Here is a 27,075-nt window from a genome sequence, read left to right on the forward strand (position 1 = left end):
TCTCTCATCCCGTTCATGGCGAAAACACTTGAAAGGGCAGTTTTCAATCAGATCTCTGCCTATCTCTAGCAGAACAAGCTGCTGGATGACAATCAGTCAGGCTTCAAAAGTGGACACTCCACCGAGACTGCCCTGATGTCTGTCACTGAGTCGCTGAGACAGGCGAGAGCTGGATCCAGATCATCCGTCCTGATTCTACTGGACCTTTCTGTAGACTTTGACACAGTCAACCATCATATCTTACTGTCCACCCTCTCTACTCTGGGCATCACAGGAACTGTGCTTGACTGGTTTAAGTCCTATCTCTCAGATAGGTCCTTCAAGGTAGCCTGGAGAGGTAAGGTGTCCAAGTCACATCAGCTACTTACTGGGGTACCTCAGGGCTCAGTGCTTGGGCCACTTCTCTTCTCTATATACACAACACCACTAGGACCCATCATTTAGGCACATGGTTTCTCTTACCACTGCTATGCCGATGACACACAGCTCTACTTGTCTTTCCAGCCCAACAACACCACGGTGACTGCTCGAATCTCTGCCTGTATGGCAGACATCTTGGCCTGGATGACAGAACACCAACTGCAACTTAACCCAGCGAAGACTGAGCTCTTCTTCTTTCCAGCCAACCCTGCTGTTGAACAGAACATCACCATTCAGCTGGGTTCAACTACAATAAAATGGTCCAAAACGGTCAGATATCTAGGGGTAACCATCGATAACCATCTCAGTTTCACAGATCACATCTCAAAGACAGCACAATCATGTAGATTTACACTCTACAATATCAGGAAGATAAGACTCTTCCTCTCTGAACATGTCACACAACTTCTTGTTCAGTCACTTTTCATAACTAGACTGGACTACTGTAACGCTCTCATTGCAGGCCTCCCTACATGTGCAATTAGACCCCTACAAATGATCCAGAATGCATCAGCTCGTCTGGTCTTTAATCAACCAAAGAAAGTGCATGTTACACCACTTCTTGTCTCCCTTCACTGACTGCCGGTTGATGCACGTATCAAATTCAAGGCTCTGATGCTGGCATACAGAACAGTCACTGGGTCTGCTCCAGTGTACCATTTCTGCAGAGCAATGTTTCCACCAGAAGCCTGCAGTCAGCCAATGAGCGGCACATTGTTGTACCAACAAAAAGAGGCACTAAAACACTTTCCCGGACATTTGGTTTCTCTGTACCACATTGGTGGGATGATCTTCTCAACTCTCTGTCTTCAAAAAATGGCTAAAAATACATCTTTTCCATGAGCACTTAACCATTCACTCATAAAAAAATAAAATAAAAAAAATTATATATATTCCTGTTGCACTCTAATCTGTCTTGGATACTACTATTCTGATGCTAATGAAACTTTGTAATTAAATTGAATACAAGTAAACCATAACATAAAATAAAAACAGAAAATATCAGATACCATTAAAAAAATATTTATATACTACAGTACTACACTTCACACTTTTCAGTCCTCCTGCTGTGTCCAGGTGTAGCCTACTTCCCTAAAGTCAAGATCAAACTCACCTTGGGCTGACATTTCTTTTCACATTATATTTAGTATGGATGATAGGTGAATAGAGACTTCTCCCCTCACTTGTGTTCTTCATTGTATTTTCTGACTTTTTTGCAATTGAAACGCAAGTGCCAGCTTTACAGGTAACCCACAGAGGTTGCACAAAAAATATGTGACGGACTGAGTTGTACAATTTCCATCATGGTCTATTTCATCCATCATATTAGCTTTAATGTTCCTGATACGTAGTAAATTTGATTTTGTCTCGATATAGTCAACATTTTCAGTTAGAAATTACTTTGCGTAGAGTCTGATAAAATGTGTTCTATTTAATAATTTGCAGAGTTGGGGAACACACTTTTTAAAGTGTAATTATGTTATTGATGTTTCTGGATGAGAGCGGCAGAGCACGTCTGGTGAATGGCGATCTCTTTCCCGCACACACATAGAGCACGGGCGCACGGGCGCATGGGCGAGAGAGTTAAAAAAGTACTTTGAAAGAGTGCGCGCTGCCACTCTCAGCCAGAATAATCACGTATACACATGAAAACTGATGCGCAGTATCAAATACACAGAATGTATGTGTAAAGGGGGTACAAGGGAAAGGAGGAGGCGAGAACCGGCTTAACAATGTAAATAATATTTAATTAAATAAAAAGACACACAAACACATACAGGGCAGCTGCCCATAATTCTCTCTCTCTCGAGCTGCCGTCTTTGGTCGCCTTTATCCCTCGCTCGCCTCATCAGGCTGATTGGGGTCCGGGCGTCTGTCATTCCATCCGGCCCCGCCCTCTTCCACGCTACACTCCTCCCTGCGTTGCCTCAGGCCGGGGAGCCCCCGGCATGACGTACATCCCCCCCTCCTCTCCGGGGTGGGGGGCGTGCCTTACGCCCCGCCTGCCGGCAGGTCATCCCCGCCTTCCTCGACCTGGGAGGAGACAGGAGGGGAAAACAAAACAAAAACAAAAAAAACAAAAAAAGGCGAGGGAAAGGCCAACACGGATTGACAGTACGAGAGAGAGAGGAGAGAGAGAAAAAGCTCACTCACCGGTTCTCTGATGCGCCGTCGTGTGGTCCCCGATCACTCCTCCACCCTCTCAGGCGGACGACAGCCGCTCCTCCCCAGGTGGACCGGAGTCAAACCTCCGACCCCCAGCAGACAGAACGCCCCTCCGCTTTTCTGGCGGCATGTGGGGACACTCCTCCGCCCCTGGCAGCGACTCCATCGCTCCAGGCGGTCAGGGAGTCCCGTCCCTCCTCGCCTCATGGAAGGCGGCCGTTCCCCGCGTCCGGGCGGTCGGTCTACTCCGTCCCCCAGCGGATGGCAGCAGCGCTCCCCTGGGTGGACGGCAGTGTCGAGGACTCTACGACGGGCATCCCTCCTCCCTCCCGGGTTTCGGCACCAATGTAAAGGGGGTACAAGGGAAAGGAGGAGGCGAGAACCGGCTTAAAAATGTAAACAATATTTAATTAAATAAAAAGACACACAAGCATATACAGGGCAGCTGCCCATAATTCTCTCTCTCTCGAGCTGCCGTCTTCGGTCGCCTTTATCCCTCGCTCACCTCATCAGGCTGATTGGGGTCCGGGCGTCCGTCAGTCCACCCGGCCCCGCCCTCCTCCGTGCTACACTATGATAACTAACTAACTGTAGAGAGCACATCAATATGAAGACAAAGCCAAATCCCCGACATTTAGAGGCAATTTTGAAATCCCGGCCGGATGCTTTTTTCTGGGCTGAAAAAGAGAACATGTCTGGGGAAAAGAGGATGTATGGTCACCCTATGTTACATAATTTTTTGTTTGTTTGTTTGTTTGTTTTTCAGTGCATCACAAATGCCATGGACTTGGCCGGACTCGGAAAAAAATCCCAAGTCCGAAAGGCTCGAGTCCGAGTCAAGTCCGAGTAAAAATGCATCCGAGTAAAAATGCATCCGAGTCTGTGACAAGTCCAAGTCCATTAAAATTGGATTCGTAACTCGAGTACCCCAACTCTAAATCATGTTTTAAATCTATTCTAAATAAATAATATTATTTAAAGAAAAGTAGTGTACTTAAAAGTAATGAACTTAACAAAAAGTCAGTAACTGTAATCTGATTATAAGAATTCAAACTGTAATGCGTAACACTATTTTTGACTGAAAGAGTAATTAGATTACAGTAACTAATTACTTGTAATCAGATTACACCCAACACTGCTCTCAATGTAAGCTAACTTACAAAGGCAGCTAAAGCAATTCAATCATACCTATGTTTTATGAAAAACTTTTGTAAACAACTTTCCTGTTTGTGACATCATCGAGCCCTCTTATTTTTCAACCACGTGTCATATAGAGACACTACAATACATCCAATTAATTCCTGATAGACCAAACCAACACTGAATATCTTGTTTCAGCTGGAAACATCAAATTATGAAAGTAAAAGGGGTTGTAAACTGCACTTCACGACGACTTTAAAATTTTATTATGACCATTAAAAACCAATTAAGCCTGAAAAAAGACTTGTATTACTGCTCTGTTCTGAGTAAATCTAGTTGCAAGAGGTTGACCCATCCGTAAGTACCACTACAGTCAAATATAGAGCTTTCTAAATAAAACCTAATCACGGTTTATTAATAGATACTTGTTATAATGAATGTCCACTCACACCCTGTAATTACTACGACACATGGGACAGCGTTTTAATCGAGATGTTTAGAGTTCCAAAAAAATCAGTGAGTGATATACAGTAACTGCGCTCAGTGAAAGTCAGTGGATACTTGTTGGCGAGCTCTCCAAAATACTTATAACCACCATTAGACCAACAGTGGAGCACATGATAGGACACTGTGTGAGAGCGTTTACCCTTTCGATTTGAACTTGCAACCATTAACTGAAGATATTTCTCTATTTATTTGTTTTCCACTATATGATTCTCTCTAGAGAAAACAAAAACTGCTTAAATCAGTCTACAGTGGTTTGCTGGTCTAAGCTGGTTTAACATGGTTTTGCTGGTCTTTCCGCTTGGCCATGCTGGATTTTAGCCAGTTGGTCTCTCAATCTGACCATCTGACAAGTGCCCAAAATCCTTCTGAAGTACAACACAGCCTAATCAGTTTGGGCTGGTCAGGAACCACAATAGGCTGGTTTAAGCAGTTTGTTATTGGCACTAAGTGTAAATAACAACAAACAATTTTTTTTTTTTTTTTTTTTTTTAACTAAATGATTTGAAAGTTCTGTAATTATCATCATAGTTTTATTAGATGTATTTCGTGTAAATATACATCATTTATTCAATGCTGATAGTTAAAACATTGCCCTCCTAAATAGCTTCAGTTTAGTTAGTTGAATACATGTTGACTGTAGCGGAACTACTTCAAATTATGTATAGCTCGGAAAGCTACAGTCAACACTGATCATTTTTCAGACATTTTAGTCTCTCTGCAGAGCTGGAAGCTTTTGTTCAGTGAAACTAGATGACCGTCGTAAATGGGTGAATACCGTAAAACGGCAACTGTTTAACAGGCATGAATCACACCTTTACAAGACAATCAATTGCCTGTGTCAGTTTCCATGGGCTGTTTATCTGAGGTGGACACGGGTCTGATTGAAGCTTGTTATCACAGCGGATGACACATGGATCGGTCCTTTGTCTCTTTCGGGCTTTGGTCAGATGTTACAAGCAACATCTACAGGCCACGTCGTAATTCACAACAGTGGACCATGAGGCAGCAAGAAAAAATGTTCTGGGTTTTTAAATATCATGTTATCGATTAGCAGTCACTTTGAAGATAGTGTTTTATCATTTGATTCTCATAGAACAAGGGAATCTATCCACAATGGACGACTAACTTTCAAAACGCGTGGAATATCACTTAAGATACAGCAAAATGGCAACTCTTCCTCAAGTGAAATTCTAGAAGCTTCAGAGAGGTAATGATTTCAAGGTCCATTAGCGTCTGTCTCCCCTTGACTGTCTTGCCAGCTACTTCCTCTCACAAAGTTATGTTATGAAATAGATGTTTTGTAGCCATCTACAGAATAAAACAGTTATCCTTAGCTTAATTTATTCATTATTAGTGAGGTTCACTCATCATGCAGCATTTTGGTTAAACTATCCCTTTAATCAGAGAATATCAGACAGACTTGCAACCACCTTGCAACGGCCTAACAACCACCCAGGACATCCTAGCAACCACATAGCAACACACTACCAACCACATATAATCAGTGTTGTATAAAGTACCCAATTGTCAAGTAAAAGTAAAGATATCTTTATGGAAATTGACTCAAGTAAAATTTAATAATTAAGTAAACATATTAAAGATATTCAATGTACTTAAGAATCAAAAATACAAGTAAATGGCATAAATAATGGCACAGCTGGTCATTGTTGATTCATACACATGGAACAATGGTTAAATTTAAATACTAACCACATTTTATCTTCTTACAAACACTTCAAACAATCATTTTTGTCTTCTTTTCCAGTAAAAATATCGGTAACACTTTCTATGAAGCCCATATTAATAATGCATTATAAATGTCTCATAATACACCTTATAATATGTTATAACTTCTCATAAATAATTGTAACCACAATTATAATACATTATAAGACTTACCTATTCATAGTTATACCTTAGAGTATAATGCATTATAACACAAGCAACATTTCATTTAATCTGCAGAAGTTATAATGTATTATATATATATTTGTAATATATATATGTAATAATGTAGGTATGCTTTAAATAAAGTGACAAAAGCAATGTCTTCTTATAAACATCTATAAGATATTTTTAAGTGGTTATAAGACATCACAAGTCATGCTGGAAGTTATAAACATTACACATGCACAAATACATAAATAACACACATTCAGTGTAAATTTTGAGATATTACTTAAATCTACAGTGCTAAAATAGATCAGAAAATGTCTCTCGAGAAAAACATATGCATGTTGATCACACATGTAGCCGATCTTCTTGGGTGTAATACACAAAAATCAAACAGATTCTATACTGGACTCTATTCAATAAACTTTAATGTTTGTGCATCTTATTTAATAAATAACTTCCATTATAGAAGTCTGACTTGTAATGTATGTTTCAAGTTTATGTTATGACTGTTTATAAGAAGATATTGCTTTTGTAACTTTACTTAAAGCAGTCAAAGAACACTTATAATATGATCATTTTGACTCTTTACACTATAAAGCACTTATACCATTAACTTTATTAACTTCTGTGTGTTATAATGTTGCTTGTGTTATAATGCATTATACTATAAAGTATAACTATGAATAGGGAAAGTCTTATAGTGTGTTATAACTGTAGTTATAATTATTTATCAGAAGTTATAACGTATTATAATGTGTATTATGAAACATTATACTATAAAGTATAACTATGAATAGGGAAAGTCTTATAGTGTGTTATAACTGTAGTTATAATTATTTATCAGAAGTTATAACGTATTATAATGTGTATTATGAAACATTATACTATAAAGTATAACTATGAATAGGGAAAGTCTTATAGTGTGTTATAACTGTAGTTATAATTATTTATGAGAAGTTATAACGTATTATAATGTGTATTATGAAACATTATACTATAAAGTATAACTATGAATAGGGAAAGTCTTATAATGTGTTATAACTGTAGTTATAATTATTTATCAGAAGTTATAACGTATTATAATGTGTATTATGAAACATTATACTATAAAGTATAACAATGAATAGGGAAAGTCTTATAATGTGTTATAACTGTAGTTATAATTATTCATCAGAAGTTATAACGTATTATAATGTGTATTATGAAACATTATACTATAAAGTATAACAATGAATAGGGAAAGTCTTATAATGTGTTATAACTGTAGTTATAATTATTCATCAGAAGTTGTAACGTATTATAATGTGTATTATGAAACATTATACTATAAAGTATAACTATGAATAGGGAAAGTCTTATAGTGTGTTATAACTATAGTTATAATTATTTATCAGAAGTTATAACGTTTTATAATGTGTATTATGAAACATTATACTATAAAGTATAACTATGAATAGGGAAAGTCTTATAGTGTGTTATAACTGTAGTTATAATTATTTATCAGAAGTTATAACTTATTATAAGGTGTATTATGAGACATTATGAATTCAGTATACAGTATGCCTTTACAATGCATTATAAATATGGGTTTCATAGAAACTGTTACCGAAATATAAACATTCTCAACCTCTTAAACTCTGGTGCATTTTTGGGCTGCCGCCAACAATTTTTTACACACAATAAGTAAAGCTCAGAATTTTACTTTGTGATTCTTTTGAAAATCTTTTAAACTGTGTTATTAGGGAAACTGTACAGTCACATTCCTGAGAATGAGAGCTTTCATTTGATATATGATTTGTCTATTTAAATGCTATTTTAAAGACTTTTATATTCATATTCATATTTCTACAACATAACCACTAGGTGGCGCTTATTTGCGATGCAGATGTTTTAAGGCCTTATTTTGTTATTTTAAGTAACATAAATGCAAAAGTGATTGGGGTCTATGAAAAATTCAGATTCTAAGCTTTCAAACGATACCACATATGCCTGACTTATGTATACGGCGACTTGAGCATTTTAAGCGTAAATCTTTTTCAAGATATAGCGGCCCCCTTTGGAATCAGTGGTGGGTCCACAGAATTTAAGAGGTTAACCCTTTAAGCTCTGAAGGTGTTTTTAAAGATGTCCTGTTTCAGTGGCATACCCAAAATTAAAGGCTTATAACTCAAAAAACAAAAACAAAAAATACAAGGAGGGTCAAGTGTTTGGTATCATTGTAAAGAAAACTTTTCACATTTTTTAATTATATAGATTATGATACATTCTGAGACTCTCAGCCTAAGAAACTGCTGAAAAATCACAAAATAAATTGAGCCAAAAATTTACTTTTTTTCTTATTTTTCTGATTTGACATTATATATCTCTGGGTTTAAATAAGGTGGTTCCAAAAAACTTTTTTTTTGTTCCCAATCACGTCAACTGCATCTAAGAAAAATATTGTGTCGATACAACATAGCAATCAAAAGTTATAGCATTACAAATATAATTTATCATAGTGTCCAAAAGCCTCTCCAAACAATTAAAACATAATAATTGTACATAAGAACTAATTACACATGCAAACACAACAATGACTAAAGGTTTTCATAGCATGCAGACATGATTTTAGTAATGAGATTTCACAGAATGAGTTTCATTCTGTGTCATTTGAGTCATCATTGAGTCTGTGTCATGTATTTGGCGCCATCTCCTGGTGGCCATATGTAACATTGTGCTTCATGTGGATTATCTAATGATCTATACATCTGATTACCTTGTGTGTGGACTCGTTTGAAAGATAATCGCCTCTAAATAATGATGATATTTTATGTTCCATTTATTTTAGATAAATGGTGCACATTAAATTTAATTTCATTAAATGTCTCTGAAATGACTCCTTTTCGGCTGACGTCATATAGACACCTCTTCACGATTAAAAAAAGTCCTGCCCTACAATTTTTCTCATTGAATATCATTGTTTCACTCTAAAATCTGTCCGATTATGGAATTAAAATAGTTTGCAAATGGCATTTATGTTGACTACCATAACCATAACATATATCTTTGACTCAAAACAAGGCTGACCATTTTATCAATTGGATACTCCCTCAGAGATGTGGCCGGCCAGGTAACGCACGTTTTGACACATTACGCAGTGCAACTTAAACGGGTGACCAGAGTTCAAATCCATCTTATGTTATTTCTTGAACACTCAAAATATTCAAAATATCAATAATGGAACAGAAATGTGCCGTTCCGAGACAGTTCACTCTTGAATTTAAGAGGTTTATTGGCTGTCTGTCTGGTTGCTTTTGAAAGGAATTCTGGGAGAGTTAGTCAAGGCCACTGACTCATACATGTTCATGCAGTTCTGCTGAGTCAGAGAGACACACAACTATATTTACGACTGCTCAGCGGCTGTTCAGCGGCTCTTACACCTGCCATGGCCTTTTTAACAGCTGTACATTACAGCTGTACATTATAAAGGGACTTTTCTAAATATATCTTAGGCTAATTGAAATCGTGACAAAGCACTGTTGCCATTTTGAACGTATTTGCTTTTAAGATCTGTAGCAAAAGCGTCGTAATCCAACCACAGCGCACCTCATTTGCATACTGTGTATTTCAGGGTTTCCACACATTTTCCCCCAGTTGTTCATAATTACTGGATAATAACTTTGTAATAATTTACTTTAAAGAGATTGCTGTGGCAGATTTACATTTGTAAGACAGGTCCTAATCTTTGGAATTAACTCTCTTATTGCGTTCGGGTCATTTTTGACCCGGGAGAGGTAGATAATCATTTTTAAATACCACATAGTTTTTAGTATGGGAAACAAACTTTGGTACTGTCAAGACTATCAAAATACCCATAATATATTTTTGATAAAATCGTTTAAGAGAACAATTTACAATTTTTTTTACATCTTTTGCATAAGCGGGTGAATTTTGACCTGGACATCAATTGTGGCTTTACACATTATATTATGTGGATTTTTTGGCACATCTATGAATTAGATTTGTACTTGTAAACACTTCACTTAAATTTTGCCTCTTTCCCAAACACTCACACACTCTTTTTTGTCTCTCACTGGGACAAACATGCTCACACACATACAGTCACACACAATCACACACACATTCCTGTACAAAACAGACATGACAGATGGAACAAACATATCAAATGAACTAAATCAGTGGTACTACTGTCTAAAGGGGGTGTGGCAAGAGCAAAAGTTCATGCACACGTCAGTCTAAATAGGGCTTGAAAGAGGAAATTGTCCACATTTTTACTCTGCAGCCATCTGATGCCGAACCAGCTTACAGTATACTCACACATCAACATTCAACAGTTCATGAGAGTAAATAGATTTATCTTAAAAACAGAGTAAAGAAGTATTAATGTTGTATACTTGAGTTGTACAGTTGTTTGATGAAGTTTAGATGAAAAAGAATACGTTACTTTCAGAACTTTTGACCTTCAAGTTGTATCGAGCAGTTATGAGTAATAGGAAATCCATTCAAATTACCTGTAATTCTCACTTTAGATGTTCATATAAATTGTATATTATGTTATATTTAGATAACATTTTACAGAAATGTTGATAAAAAAAGATGTCTTCACATGTATCTCACTGGTTTTACTATAATTCATGTATATTTTGAAATGTCAAAGAATTTCTACATTTTATAATTTCTAAACAAAATTGCATATTAATTAATAACTTTTATATTTGTCAGTTAACATGCCAAAAATATCAATCTTTTTACACGTCTGAACAGTTAAAATCCTATTAATGATTTACAATATAGTTTTAGATGAAAACTATTGGGTTATGAAAGATTCATAAGCTTGAAATCCACCGGGTCAAAATTGACCCGTGAATGCAAAAGGTGTTTGCAGATTCTGAATGCAACAGGAGGGTTAAAACATATAAATTATTACACTTATTTAAAGTCTCCAATAAAGCACTCACGAAGCAGCCGATTAAATAGATAAGAACTGAGAAGACTAAAGCAATCTAAAGTAGGGGGCCTGGGTAGCTCAGTGGTAAAATATGCTGGCTACCACCCCTGGAGTTCACTAGTTCGCTAGTTCAAATCCCAGGGCGTGCTGAGTGACTCCAGCCAGGTCTCCTAAGCAACCAAATTGGCCCGGTTGCTAGGGAGGGTAGAGTCACATGGGGTAACCTCCTCGTGGTCGCTATAATGTGGTTTGTTCTCGGTGGGGCGCATGGTGAATTGAGCATGGTTGCCGCGGTGGATGGCGTGAAGCCTCCACACGCGCTATGTCTCCGTGGCAACGCGCTCAACAAGCCACATGATAAGATGCACGGGTTGACTGTCTCAGACGCGGAGGCAACTGGGATTCATCCTCCGCCACCCAGACTGAGGCGAATCACTATGTGACCACGAGGACTTAGAGTGCATTGGGAATTGGGCATTCCAAATTGGGAGAAAAAGGGGAAAAATCCCCCCCCCCCCAAAAAAAAACAATCTAAAGTTTAAAGTTTCATGACTTTTCCAGGCCTGGAAATCACATTTTTAAAATTCCCTGATATTTCCATGGTTTTCATGATCGTAGCAACTCTGATGTTTACTCACCCAGCGTCACTTGCATTGCCACATATTAAGGCGTCCTTGGCTCCTTCTATTTTGAAATAATTGTCTGGAAATATGAAGGGAAATGGAAAATTAGATTCAAGAATCAAGCAAATCCTCATGAGCTTTGATGTGTTAAACATCTCTCAAAACAAGCTGTGCAACACCGGTTTTCTTTACATCGTTTTCATGTGTTGAATGAATTAAAACATTTTGAATGTTCAGAAACCTGAAAACTGTTGCAATGTCACTCAAACATGTCATTCTTTCTCAGTAATATGATATAACACCATCAGGATACTGTATGTGCACTATTGAGTGAACCTGTTTGTTCTCAGAGATCTAAGGCTGACAGAGCACCCTACATGTTATCTCGTCTCATTTTAACACTGTCGCTCGTTCACTCTGTTCCAGCTCTCCAGGCTCGAGTGGCACTGGGCACCAGAGAGGGCACAGGGGAAAATGCCACCCGTCATGTTTGGCCGAGCACGCTGGTCTATCCACTACTATCCAGCTGTCGGCATTACGTGTTTCAGTTTAACCATAAACATTTCTCCTGTGTGGTCCAGAACGCTCAGAAATGTGCAGTAAACGTATTCGCCACATCCAAGTGAGCTGCCTATGTAGTACCCATTCTAGATCTGAGCATGCTTAGAAGACAGCTGCCTACGTAGACAGCAAAGCAGGTTTTGGAACAGAGTGCTTTAGGTGCTATTGATTATAAACTCTAATAAGTTACATATAAGCACAAGTTCAAGTTCTTGACCTCATTTACTGTAACAGCAGTTATCAAGGTAGTACAATAGTTGAAATATAGAAAAGGATATTGCATTGGAAACATTTGAAACTGCTGCTGTTTTGGACATTTTAATGAATAGCGTACCATGACAAAGCATATCAAAAGAACGCGCCTGTCTATTTCAGTCTGTGTCCTACATCTGTATACTGCAGGTCAACTTATTGAGTGCCAGCACTGTCCTAATTGCTATTCTAATAAAATGAGACCAACCAAAAATAAGACTAAATCTTAGATGTCGGTGCATCTGACAGCATTCAAATGCGAAATTACGATCAACATGCTTCATATTACATAAAGTCTGACATTTAAAAACCAAAGACATCATAATGTGATCAGTCTACAAGTAGCCATAATGTATTAATTGTTTGTTAAGTGTAAAAATGTCTGAATTATTAGTACAATGAAAGCAAATTCCATTACTAACCATAGGAAAGAAAAATGACATGCATATATGAATATTGTATAGTATTTACAATATGTATGTAAAGTATGTGTATATATAATAAATGTATGTACAGTATATATATATTATAATTTTTTTTAAGACTTACACATTTACATTTCATAATAAACTTCCATCAAAATGAACTGAGTTATCTTTAACAAAATAATAATAATAATAATTATTATTATTATTATTATTATTATTATTATTATTATTATTATAAAACAAAATATTTAACGTTTCATTAATAAAATTTTGTTAAAAATTACCCAATTCAATTTGATGGATTATAAATCTTAAAAATAGGCAAAAATATTTTTTGATTGTTATGTGTGTGTGTGTAAATATAAATAGCACTGCATGTATATATATATATATATATATATATATATATAGGGTTAGCTTAGGTAGAATAAGATGACAGGGCTTCACGAGATTTGTATCAAGGAAAAAACAAAAATTAATATAAATAAATTATATAATTGGGGGTCTGGGTAGCTCAGCGTGTATTGATGCTGACTACCACACCTGGAGTCGTGAGTTCGAACCAGGTTGTGCTGAGTGACTCCAGCCAGGTCTCCTAAGCAACCAAATTGGCCCGGTTGCTAGGGAGGGTAGAGTCACATGGGGTAACCTCCTCGTGGTCACTATAATGTGGTTCTCGCTCTCGGTGGGGCGCATGGTAAGTTGTGCGTGGATGCCGCGGAGAATAGCGTGAAGCCTCCACACATGCTACATCTCCGCGGTAACGCGCTCAACAAGTCACGTGATAAGATGCACGGATTGACGGACTCAGACGCGGAGGCAACTGGGATTCGTCCTCCGCCACCTGGATTGAGGCGAGTTACTACGCCACCACGAGGACTTAGAGCGCATTTGGCATTGGGCATTCCAAATTGGGGAGAAAAAAAAAAAATTATATAATTAGCCTTAATATAATAATAATAATTAATAATAATATTCATTATTATTAATTATTATTATTAATTATTACTTTATTATTATTATAAAAATAATAAATAATACTATGATTTATACAGGGCAACTACAGTATAAATGGAGTTTTAAACTACAATTTAAAACTGGCTTTACATTTAGTTTTGTACTTCAGTTTTAAGCCACGCCCACATCCGGTTGTATCCGAATACACATACAGATAATTTTGCCATTGCTACAGATACAGATAATGGCTTGGCTGCACACCCCTAATATATATACAGTATAATATATATAAATATATATACTGAAAATAAAATATACTGAAAATCATTTAATATAAAGTACTATATATAGTATGTGTATATAGACACTCTATAGCCTATACTGTCTGGTACACATTAAAGTACTGTGGTATTACCATCTGATGCCAACGCACCTTCAAAGTACTTTTATGTAAGGGTTGCTTCACTAAAACATGACAACAGGTCTTTACAATGCATTCCTGATCATCATGCGCCACTTTTTATGGTCTGGAGAGTTCAAACAGTTGCTCGGCCATCCAGGGATTTACAGGGGGATTTAAAGATTTGGGAGCACTCTACATGACATGGAAGTTCATATAATGAAGGTGACAAATTGTGAAACAGTTAAAAATAAAGTTGTTAATTAGTGGTGTTTACTATTGCTCATAGTGAGCAATTCATCCGGCACCATTTGTGCTACAAGATTTTCTACCCGAAGAAGACCACAGTAAACCCTGGCCATGTCAGAACTCTTCATGACTGTAGTTTAGCTTCACTGACCTTCATTGGTCATGAATTCCTCCAGTGAGGACCAGGTTCTGTTATTGCAGAAGAAAGTGCTGTTGTTGTATGAAGGTAGCGTTGTGTTGAGACAGTGTGCGGTGCTGCGGACACATTTTTGCCTCAGGTTTCCCATGAAGAGCTGCAGGCCGATGAGAGCGAACACACTGAGACAGAAGACCGTGAGGATCATGACGTCTGCGAGCTTCTTCACTGACTGAATCAGAGCGCCAACGATGGTCTTCAGGCCTGAGCGACAAACACACTGGTATCACAAACGGTACAAGCAGAAGATTCTAATAGTGATTTTCAAACAGTTTTAATAATAATTATCTGCTCATTTTTACACTTTTACTCTAATGAGTAAATATGTACTGCAGTTTTTAGGCAGTTATTACTATCGATCAATTACAAATTTTATAGTGACATCATACATATGACATTACGCAACAATTAAACAAACATCCAAACACAGCACACAACATCTACGTCTGTCTTTGCAAACATTTGTGAGTGCAGTAAGCACACAAAATGTGACAGATTACAACAGAATCTTTAATGGAAAGTGCCCGAGGTTTCTTGTGAAATGTTTGATTATGTTTTTATTCAGTTTTATAAACAAGAAGTAAATACTTCTAGTAACTGATACAGTATATTAGACACAATATGGCCAGCTTATTGTGCACCGTTATGTACAGTATAGTGAAAGAATAGTGAAAGAAATACATTATATACACATTCAGTAAGTACTGTTTTTTTGTATATTAAGGATTTATATCTATATATATATTCTATATATAAACAAAATATTGTGGATTTACAATTATATATTCTGATTTATAACTATATAAAAATATATTCAGATTTACAACTATATAAAACTATATATTCAGATTTACAACTATATAAAACTATATATTCAGATTTACAACTATATAAAACTATATATATATATATATACAGATTTACAATTATATATTCAGATTTACAACTGGATATTCTGATTTATAACTATATATTCAGATTTACAGCTATATAAAACTATATATTCAGATTTACAATTATATATTCAGATTTACAACTGGATATTCTGATTTATAACTATATATTCAGATTTACAATTATATATTCAGATTTATAGCTGGATATTCTGATTTATAACTATATATTCAGATTTACAGCTATATAAAACTATATATTCAGATTTACAATTATATATTCAGATTTACAACTGGATATTCTGATTTATAACTATATATTCAGATTTACAGCTATATAAAACTATATATTCAGATTTACAATTATATATTCAGATTTACAACTGGATATTCTGATTTATAACTATATATTCAGATTTACAGCTATATAAAACTATATATTCAGATTTACAATTATATATTCAGATTTACAACTGGATATTCTGATTTATAACTATATATTCAGATTTACAATTATATATTCAGATTTATAGCTATATAAAACTATATATTCAGATTTACAATTATATACTCAGATTTACAACTGGATATTCTGATTTATAACTATATATTCAGATTTACAGCTATATAAAACTATATATTCAGATTTACAATTATATATTCAGATTTACAACTGGATATTCAGATTTATAACTATATATTCAGATTTACAGCTATATAAAACTATATATTCAGATTTACAATTATATATTCAGATTTACAACTGGATATTCTGATTTATAACTATATATTCAGATTTACAATTATATATTCAGATTTATAGCTGGATATTCTGATTTATAACTATATATTCAGATTTACAACTATATAAAACTATATATTCAGATTTACAACTATATAAAACTATATATATATATATACAGATTTACAATTATATATTCAGATTTACAACTGGATATTCTGATTTATAACTATATATTCAGATTTACAGCTATATAAAACTATATATTCAGATTTACAATTATATACTCAGATTTACAACTATATAAAATTATATATTCAGATTTACAGCTATATAAAACTATATATTTAGATTTACAATTATATATTCAGATTTATAGCTGGATATTCTGATTTATAACTATATATTCAGATTTACAACTATATAAAACTATATATTCAGATTTACAACTATATAAAACTATATATATATATATACAGATTTACAATTATATATTCAGATTTACAACTGGATATTCTGATTTATAACTATATATTCAGATTTACAGCTATATAAAACTATATATTCAGATTTACAATTATATATTCAGATTTATAACTGGATATTCTGATTTACAATTATATATTCTGATTTACAGCTATATAAAACTATATATTTAGATTTACAATTATATATATACAGATTTATAACTGTATATTCTAATTTACAATTATATATATTCAGATTTACAGCTATATAAAACTATATATTTAGATTTACAATTATATATTCAGATTTATAGCTGGATATTCTGATTTATAACTATATATTCAGATTTACAACTATATAAAATTATACATTCAGATTTACAATTATATATTCTGATTTCTGACTATACTTACTGATTTATAACTGTATGTTTAGATTTAAAACTATATATTCCGATTTACAATTATATATATTCAGATTTCTCACTATATATTATATTTATAACTGTATATTCTGATTTACAATTATATATTCTGATTTGAAACTATATATTCATATTTACAACTATACTGTATAAAACAATATATTCAGATTTATAACTGGATATTCTAAATTACAAATAAATATCTGGATTTATGGCTATATATTCAGAAATTATTTTATTATTTCCTGTCTGGCCCCCCAATATATACTGTATATGTGTTGTGTGTGTATTGTGTATTTCGGGTGTATTTCTCATTCCATAAGAAGCTTCTGTTGTTCATGCTTATTGGCTTAACATGCAAAGTCATGTACCGCTACAGCTACCCATGCCTGTTCTAGTACGGTTCAATGAGACTTTGAGTGAGTTAACTGAAGCCCGAGCTGACAGGTAACAGTAACTTGAGCCGTCTTGTTTGTGATTGACCTACTATACAACAGGTCCTGATGTTAACAGCTGTAATGATACTCAGGAGGAAGGGTGGCTGTATTTGGACCTCTGCTATGAATACTGTTCAGAACTGTTGAATAAAATGGTTTTAACCAGCCTAAGGTGGTTTACTGATCTTACCTGGCCAACAAGCTTGTTTTCACTGGTCAGGCTAGTCTGGTTTGAATGGTTTTACAGGGGTTTTGGTCACTTGTCAGATAATCAGGCTGGGAGACAAGCTAAACTAGCTTAAACCAGCTTAGACCAGCAAAATACTCCAGGCTGGTTTATGTTGTTTTTCAACAGGGATTATTAATTGTTGTTTCTCTAAGGCAGGTTCTGCAATTATTGTATATAATAAAGTATTCTAAAACATTATTGTAAACATAATGTTTGCATATTTTCGTGAATCTCCTGAAACCTGTCAAAAACGTGTTCGGGTAAAAAAACTTCATTCCAAAATCAAAAGAAAGAAATATGACTTTACAGTACATTGCGCAAAAAGAAAAATAAGCCTATTTTTATAATTGTTAAGATCTTTTTGCGTTATTGTTACATGTCCATGACAATTAAGCACATTTCTTCCACAACTTTGTATTACAATAATGCATAATATATAAATAAATCATAAAAATATGAAATAATAATAATAATAATAATAATAAATAGATCTCACTACTGTAATGCAGTATTTTTGTTTGTACTTTTCTGAGCAATTATAGAAATTTTTATCACACTAACTCATGTTACTGTCTCCCTCGAATGAGTAGTTTGTGTTTGGATAAAAGCATTTGCTACATGAATTAATGTAAAGTAAATGTAAACAATTGCTCTATTGAAATAATACAAATCTATGCAGCATCACAATTGAGCATTCTAGAAATTACAAAAAAAAATCCAAATTAAAAGTTTGGACATTGCTCTCATTGTGGGATAAATTTGCTTAATTGGCATAAAAATAATTGCACAATTATAAAAAATAATAAGCACTATTTTCTTCATGCAAACTATATTTCTTTTGATTTTGGGTGAAATGTACATGTTTTCTGGACATGAGATTCACCCAATTAGCTTGTTACCCAGCTCAAAAGTCTCATTTCCTACATTCCACATTTCCATGTTTCCAAGAGTGATTTGGAAGTGACAGAAATGTCCAGTAGGTGTTTTGGTCATCCATTAGCACTGCAGGCCTCTCACCTGGGATGACTGATATAGTTTTCAGTGCTCGTAGAACCCTGAATGTCCGTAACGCTGAGACATTGCCCAGGTCCACAAACTCAGTAACATATCTGCAATGAGCCAGAATTGGAGCACAGACAATGACAAACAGCACCAACAACAGGCAAACAGCACAGTGGAGAATGAAGCAGGGCATTGGGTTGTTTCGTGTGTTGGGAAAGAGATGGTCGGAGAACACAATGTGGGAGAAACCGGATGCAGTTTGTCTCCGGGGTTTTTTGTGCTACTGGACTGGACATAGAGCAACACTGTGAGCTGTCTCCTGTGGCACAGGTTTAGGAACCGCTTACCTGGAATTACGGAAATAGTTTTCAAAGCACGCAGGACCCTGAACGTTCGAAGCGCTTGCAGATTGCCTACTTTTATAAATTCAGTTAGAAACCTGCAGAATCAAATTACAATTATATGGAAAAAAGGACAAACAATTGAAAGACAAAGAAAGGAAGAGAATGATCAGGCTGAAAATAAACAAGCTCGTTTGACTTTTTGCACTCTTAAATGACTAGTTCACCAATAAATAATTATGTATTGCAAGCCCATATGACTTTCTTTCTTCCGTGAAACACAAATGTTTGGCAGAAATTTCATGCTGCCAAGCTCCAAAAAAATTTAAAGAAAAGCACCATAAAAGTAATTCGTATGACATTTGCGCTTATATTCCAAGTTTTCTGAAGCCATAGAATCAAATTTAAGTCATATTAATTTTTTATAAAAAATTAAAATCTTTAAGTCTATTCCTTACACAAAGCTAACGTATGGCATCAGAACATAGTGTACAAATTAGTCAAAAAAGTAATCCATTACAAATGACTGATTACTTATATAAAACTGTAATCAAATTTCTTTACGATTACTTCAGAGAAAAAGTAACGACTTTACTACTTTACTTTTAACCCCTTAAACTCTTGTGCATTTTTGGGCGGCGAATGTTTCACACTCAAATTTAAAAGCTCACCATTCACACATACTGTGGACTAATTGCAAAACATTGGTCTCATTTTTCAGAGAACCTCTGAAATAAAATAAAAAGGACTCCAATTATTCATAAATAATATTATATGTGTTTATACATAATCTTATGATAAACAATCTTATTTGAAAAAAAAAAAAACTTTTTTTGTTGTTGTCCTAACTTTGTAAACATGTAATTCTGGTTCTGTTCACTCTACCTCACTGATGTGCTCGTCCATAGACATTCAGTCTAATCTTCAGTTCAAGCACCATCCTCATTATTTCATTGAATATCTCGGCCTCTGAGTGGACTACAAGCTCAATCTAGGTGTCATTAGAAATCTGAGATCGTCCCCTTTGTGATGATATATAACATTTATCAGAAAACATATTTTTCCGATGATTTTTTTTGCATGCCTTTCTATCTGTATGGCATATTTTGTTCTGGACATCTAATATATAACAGTGGATTATTCAGCCAAGCAAGCTTACAGACAAGTAATCAATGGCTCATCTTTAGAGAACTTCCTAAGGTAAAAGCAGATATAAAGTTTTTAGCTATTTGGGGCTTACAGCAGCAGTTATTGGAGCATAAATGAGATGTTTGTATTTGATGACTTACAGAAATCATATTTCACTTTGTGATTCTTTTGAAAAAAATTTTAACTGTGGTATTAGGGCAACAGAATTAACTTCACAGTCACATTCCCGAGCATGAGAGCTTTCATTTGATATATGACTTGTCCATTTAGGTGCTATGCCAAGGACTTTTATTTTCATATAAATATTTCTACCCCATTACCTCTAGGGGGCGCTAATTTTCAACGCGAATGTTTTGAGGCCTTATTTTGTTATTTTAAGTGACATACATGCATAAGTGATGGTTGTCTCTGAAAAGTTCAGATTCTACGCTTTCAAATGATACCACATATGCCTGACTTACAGTATGTATACAGAGACTTTAACGTTTTAAGCGTAACGTTTTTTCTTGACATTGCGCCCCCATAGAGTTTAAGGTTACTATTCTAAAACACAGAAAAGATACTCTCTTTCTCCTCAACGAGATTTAAAATAATTTCTTTATTTCTGCCTCGTCCATTGTCATACTTCAGGTGCCATAGAAACAAAAACAGATGTACATATGAACATAAGTAACATTAATAAATTAATAAAATGTATTATATATAAAGAATCTTATTTTAGAAATATGTGTCACCCAAGTAATGTACTTAAAAGTAATTACCTTAATTGAAAGTCGGTAACTGTAATCTGGTTACAATTATATAAAATGTAATGCATTTCACTACTTTTTGGCAAAATAGTAATTACTTTGTAATCAGATTACACTGTGTGAGTCAAATGAACTACTTATATGATAATTTTATGCAGCTTTATTGTCATTTTTGGAGCTTGACATTTATTTTGTTGTACGGAAAAGAGCAGCATAAACATTACACATACTGTAAGATTCTCCTTTTGTGTTCCACAGAAAAAAGACAGTCATACGAGTTTAGTGTGAAATTAAAGTGAGTACATGATGACAGTATTTTCATTTTAGTGTGAACCCTCGCTTTAAGCTGGCGTAGATGAAGGCAGTAGCTTTGATTTTAAGAGATAAAGTCATTTGTCTGATTATGTCTCATTGAATTTCACCCTTTCTAACCTGATTGAATTACATTGCATGATGAGAGCATGCTAGTGTGGTTGAGAGGCATTTTTAAAACTAATGCATTTTTAAACTAGTGTACTAGTGTGGACGTGGCCTCAGCCGAATAGGGGTTGACCATGTGAGGGCGGCTATTCTGTTTAAATAGGAACCTGTTATTCGTAGGTAAGCGTTCATGAATTATCAGCACCTCTATCCGTTTCGCAGTCATCAGTCTCGGTTTAATGAAGTCAGGAGAGGCGGCTCACGTCCCTGTCAACATCCCCATACCCCCGTGAGTTATTGGCTGTGGTGGAGCGCAATGGTCCACCTGATGCTGTTGAGACATACGTTTCAAGGACGGCTGCCATGTTAAAGCTTGGGAAATAAAGCCATAAAGGCCAACAAGAAATAAGCACTTCATCACCGCACAGCTCCGGTAAGGGGTCACATCGTAACATCTGCACGCTCTGGAAATCATGTGATTTATCGATAAATTCATTGTACATTCAGTCATACAGGGATGTTGCCATACGATGCTGATGTAATGCTACAATAATAGAATTTAAATTCAAATTTGATGCTCAATATTGTGTTTTCGAGATGACAGTGACTCACCAGAACAATTAGATCGAACTAGGAGAACGATTGCAATGTACAGGAAATGGCTGATTCTCAAGAAACCTGTCAAGAAAATGTCCTGATCATATTTAATCCCAAATTCATACAAAGAAAATATGAAATTATATTTTGCATAAAGAAAATTAAGTATACATTGAGTACAATATTTGTAAAATTTTATTTTATTTTTTTATTTTTATTTTTTTGCATCGTGACTATTTTCAGGACACTTACGCACATTATTCCACCCAATTTTCATTACAGTAAAGAGTCAAAACGTTTTACTTTGACTATTCCCATTGTTTCCAGTGATGATTCTCATTACCGTGATGGTGTTGTACAATTATTATTATTTTTTATTATCAAATTCAGCAAAAATGAAAGGCAGTACCAAGGGAGTACAACAACGATGTATAACATTTTACAATTTAAATAATATATCATTTTTTTCACGTTGTGGTATTGAGAATTGGGGGGGGTGAAATGTGCATAACTGTCATGAAAATAATGTCACAACGTAAATAACTCAATAGCCCTAAAAATATGCATTATATTCTATATGCAAAGCATAATTTCTTTGTTTCTTTACATTTTGAAGTAAAATATAACCAGAAATTTTCTTGACGGGTTTCGTGAGAATCAATCGAATATAGTCATGAGCAAAATATAAAATTGGCAAAAATGAAGTTCTTGGATATGAAAGCAGTGAAAGGGTCATATCATAAAAATATATATATATATTGAAATAAAAGAGTTGGGAGAACATGCTCGGGGGAATTCACTAAGAATTAATTGCACCTACTCAGTGTAGTTTATTTGCACACACTGTTTGTGTTGTTTAAAGGGGTCATGTCATAAGGAATCAAATTTTCCTTGATAATTTGATATATAAGAGGTCTTTCTACTATAAAAAAAAACATACTGTAAATTTCAGAACTCAAAATGTAATCAAAAGCATTTATTGAAACCAAGTTGCAAAAACGCCTCGTTCTCTACTTCCGCGACTACCCTACGTCATTTGGGGTACATTAATTCATGACCGCCTCTACAGTTAAAAACATTAACGCCTACTTTACATCATCGCACCCGTGGCCCCGCCCACTGGTGCTTCAGTTCGTAAACTGAGAGCGAAGGACAAATAAGGCCTACTGTGGCCAAATTATTCCTAACACCTAAGGGGACCCATCTGGACTATTTTAAATTATTTTTGTATTTAAACATGCACAGACAGACGTCTTTGACCGCTTGATACATATCTCGGGCCGCTTTTAAAAGACGTGGTGTCAAGTTACAATTCTGAAGAGGAGATGCCATTTTCTGTCATTTAGCTGCTGTACCTCTTGACGCTTTGAGCATCATGGACGTGTTATTTTGCCCATCTGTGCTATTTTTAATTGTTGGTGTATGTAAACATGCGCTGGATGGACATCTTTGACCGTTTAGATGCGTTTCCGGCGATGTGCATTTCAGTGCAGGATGCTACTTTAAACTGGATGTGGATGTGTCTTCAGCGTATTTCAGCATGGATTGCATGTTTTTTCGGCTCATATCAATGTGGATTGCTTGTGAACAGTCATAATATGATTCAAGCTTTCCAAAGGAACTGTTATTGAAGGATGGGGCAGTTAAAAACACTTAGACCCAATTAAAAATGTAAGTAAACAGTTCAATTTATGAATATGTCTAATTTAAAATGTCATGACTGTTTGATAGTTTATGGTGCTGACATCCTGTTAAAACCAGGCGCGTCGTTGACGCGTCCGTTGACGGGACGCAATGACTTGAGGCTGTCTACACCGGGCCCGTCGATACAAACTTTCTAAACCGTTTATTGGTGTTGTTGACAGTAGTAGCGCCAGCGCGTGCAGCACAAAATGGATGTTTACTGCACTGTACACATCCATGGTAGACAGCATTATTTTTGTATTGATGTTTTTATATTTTTGGGGGATTTTTCCCCTTTTTCTCCCAATTTGGAATGCCCAATTCCCAATGTGCTTTTAAGTCATTGTGGTCACGTAGTGATTTGCCTCAGTCCGGGTGGTGGAGGATGAATCCCAGTTGCCTCCACGTCTGAGACAGTTGACCCGTGCATCTTATCACGTGGCTTGTTGAGCACGTTGCCACGGAGACATAGCACGTGTGGAGGCTTCACGCCACCGACTGCGGCATCCATGCTCAACTCACCATGCGCCCCCCCGAGAACGAACCACATTATAGCGACCACGAGGATGTTACCCCATGTGACTCTACCCTCCCTAGCAACCGGGCCAATTTGGTTGCTTAGGAGACCTGGCTGGAGTCACTCAGCATGCCCTGGGATTCAAACTAGCGAGCAGGCGAACTCCAGGGGTGGTAGCCAGCATATTTTACCACTGAGCTACCCAGGCCCCCGACGGTAGACATCATTATTGATTATAATGGGTTCTATTGGTTTTGAGGCGACGCAACTCTCACGTAGGGTGTGAGTGTTAACGGTTGTGCTTGAGATGAACAGTTTAATATATTCAGATGCAATGTGTTGGATGTGTGTTATGTGTAACCACTGAAATTTAGTTTTATAATGCTGTGGAGCTTGTTCATTCTCTTTCAATTGAGTTTCAGATATGGATGAATTTGAGGGGCTGCACGATGTTAGCCAATCACAACAGTGGCCGTTTATTTTGAAGTTTTAAGGAGGCACTTATGCCAAAACCGAGCGTTTCAGACAGAGGGCAAGAGACAAGGTGGAAAATTATCATATATTAATAAATTATGACTTTTAATGCAAAAAAAAACTAAACGTTACTAACATTATCAATGGACCTCAGGGAAGGTAATAAAACTATAAAAAAGGGGGCCTGGGTAGCTCAGCGAGTTTTGACGCTGACTACCACCCCTGAGTCGCGAGTTTGAATCCAGGGCGACTCTAGCCAGGTCTCCTAAGCAACCAAATTGGCCCGGTTGCTAGGGAGGGTAGAGTCACATGGGGTAACCTCCTCGTGGTCACTATAATGTGGTTCTCGCTCTCGGTGGGGCGCGTGGTGAGTTGTGCGTGGGTGCGCTATATCTCCACGGTGACGTGCTCAACAAGCCACGTGATAAGATGCGTGGATTGACGGTCTCAGACATGGAGGCAACTGAGATTCATCCTCCACCACCCGGATTGAGGTGAGTCACTACACCACCATGAGGACTTAGAGCACATTGGGAATTGGGCATTCCATATTGGGGAGAAAAATCCAATAAATAAATAAATAAAATAAAAAAAAACTATTAAAAAAACTATTAGAAAAGAGCATTTCATGACCCCTTTAATTTACTAAAGAAATTATGCAAATCCTGTGCTGGCATTAAAAACAAATTGTGTTGAATACAATTAGCACAGCGCAATTTACCATAATTGTTTAATGTACAATCTATAATAAGCGTAATTTACATATAACGGAGGTGTGTTTGTGCTGAAAAGATAACGATGATTTAATTTAAATATTCACAGCACAAGATAGCACAGATAAGCACTTTGTTTAACTGGATTGCCTGTGATTAGTGAATAATATAAAGGTGTTAAAGGCACAGTAAGGAAAACTAGCTATTTAATTCTAAGGATCACAGGGTCTTTGGTGCAACCCTGGACCTCAGGGAAAAATAAAAAGATAAAAAAATGTATGATATGGCCCCTTTAAAAGAGTAGATAAACATGTTGATTTTCTTTACATTTTGGCATTGTATCTTTATGACTCATTTTGAACAGAGATTAGATTTCTGTCTACACATGAAAACACATTCTTAAAAGTTTTATTCCCCAGAAATGAAAAATAAAAGTAAACAATCCCACAACTGAGGTGTAAATGATATAATTGGATATCAACAGTGCACTTGTAATGATACATTTATATACACTCATATAATGCTGTGACTTTATGGCAAACGTCCACATCAGCTCACCTCTTTGGGATAAGGGTCAAGGACAGGGTAAGTGGTTACAGTCCCCAACACGCAACCTCTAATACCAACTAATCACATATATGGACATATACACTGTATATATAAATTCTATAATTTCCATGTTAAACAAATGAGATAAGATTATTGCAGTCTATTGAAGATAACTGCATCTGGTTTATTGTTTCATTATCTTTATAGGTCTGTGGTCTAGACATTAGCTGTGATAAGGGGTGAACGGTATGACCAAAATTTTAGATCAAGGTAACTGTGGGGGCCTGGGTATCTCAGCGAGTGTTGACGCTGACTACCACCCCTGGAGTCGCGAGTTCGAATCCAGGGCATGCTAAGTGACTCCAGCCAGGTCTCCTAAGCAACCAAATTGGCCCGGTTGCTAGGGAGGGTAGAGTCACATGGGGTAACCTCCTCGTGGTTGTGATTAGTGGTTCTCGCTCTCAATGGGGCGTGTGGTAAGTTGTGCGTGGATCGCGGAGAGTAGCATGAGCCTCCACATGCTGTGAGTCTCCACGGTGTCATGCACAACGAGTCACGTGATAAGATGCATGGCTTGACGGTCTCAGAAGCGGAGGCAACTCCAGATTGAGGTGAGTAACCGTGCCACCACGAGGACCTACTAAGTAGTGGGAATTGGGCATTCCACATTGGGAGAAAAGGGGATAAAATAATAAAATAAAAAAATATTAAGGTAACTGTATATATTGCAATATATTTCTGCTGGAAATTGACAGAAAAAAAAAAAAAAAAAATATAATATATATATATATTTCAATTACCTATATTTAGATAATCCAGTGAATTAAATAAAGGTAGTTCATCTCATTTGATAATATTCTCTTTTTTCTTGATTATTCAGAAAAAAATCTGTGCAAACATTGTTCTGGCTCTAAATTTCAAAACTGATTGGATGAGTCACATTTG

At 35.7% G+C, this 27,075-nt stretch overlaps 1 protein-coding gene across 1 annotated transcript in view; it reads right to left on the reverse strand.

Annotated features, from left to right (window-relative positions):
• Nucleotides 1–27,075, reverse strand: part of LOC127431936 (sodium channel protein type 4 subunit alpha-like) — a 218,370-nt gene that overhangs the window by 128,782 nt on the left and 62,513 nt on the right. The window contains exons 6-8 of the mRNA XM_051682599.1: nt 18,954–19,045; nt 14,699–14,947; nt 11,716–11,779 (exon numbers count right to left, since the gene is read on the reverse strand). Coding sequence (XP_051538559.1) covers nt 11,716–11,779; nt 14,699–14,947; nt 18,954–19,045 — 405 coding nt within the window. The remainder of the gene's footprint in view (nt 1–11,715; nt 11,780–14,698; nt 14,948–18,953; nt 19,046–27,075) is intronic.

This window comes from Myxocyprinus asiaticus, chromosome 41, assembly GCF_019703515.2.
Source record: "Myxocyprinus asiaticus isolate MX2 ecotype Aquarium Trade chromosome 41, UBuf_Myxa_2, whole genome shotgun sequence".
Taxonomy (NCBI): domain Eukaryota; kingdom Metazoa; phylum Chordata; class Actinopteri; order Cypriniformes; family Catostomidae; genus Myxocyprinus; species Myxocyprinus asiaticus.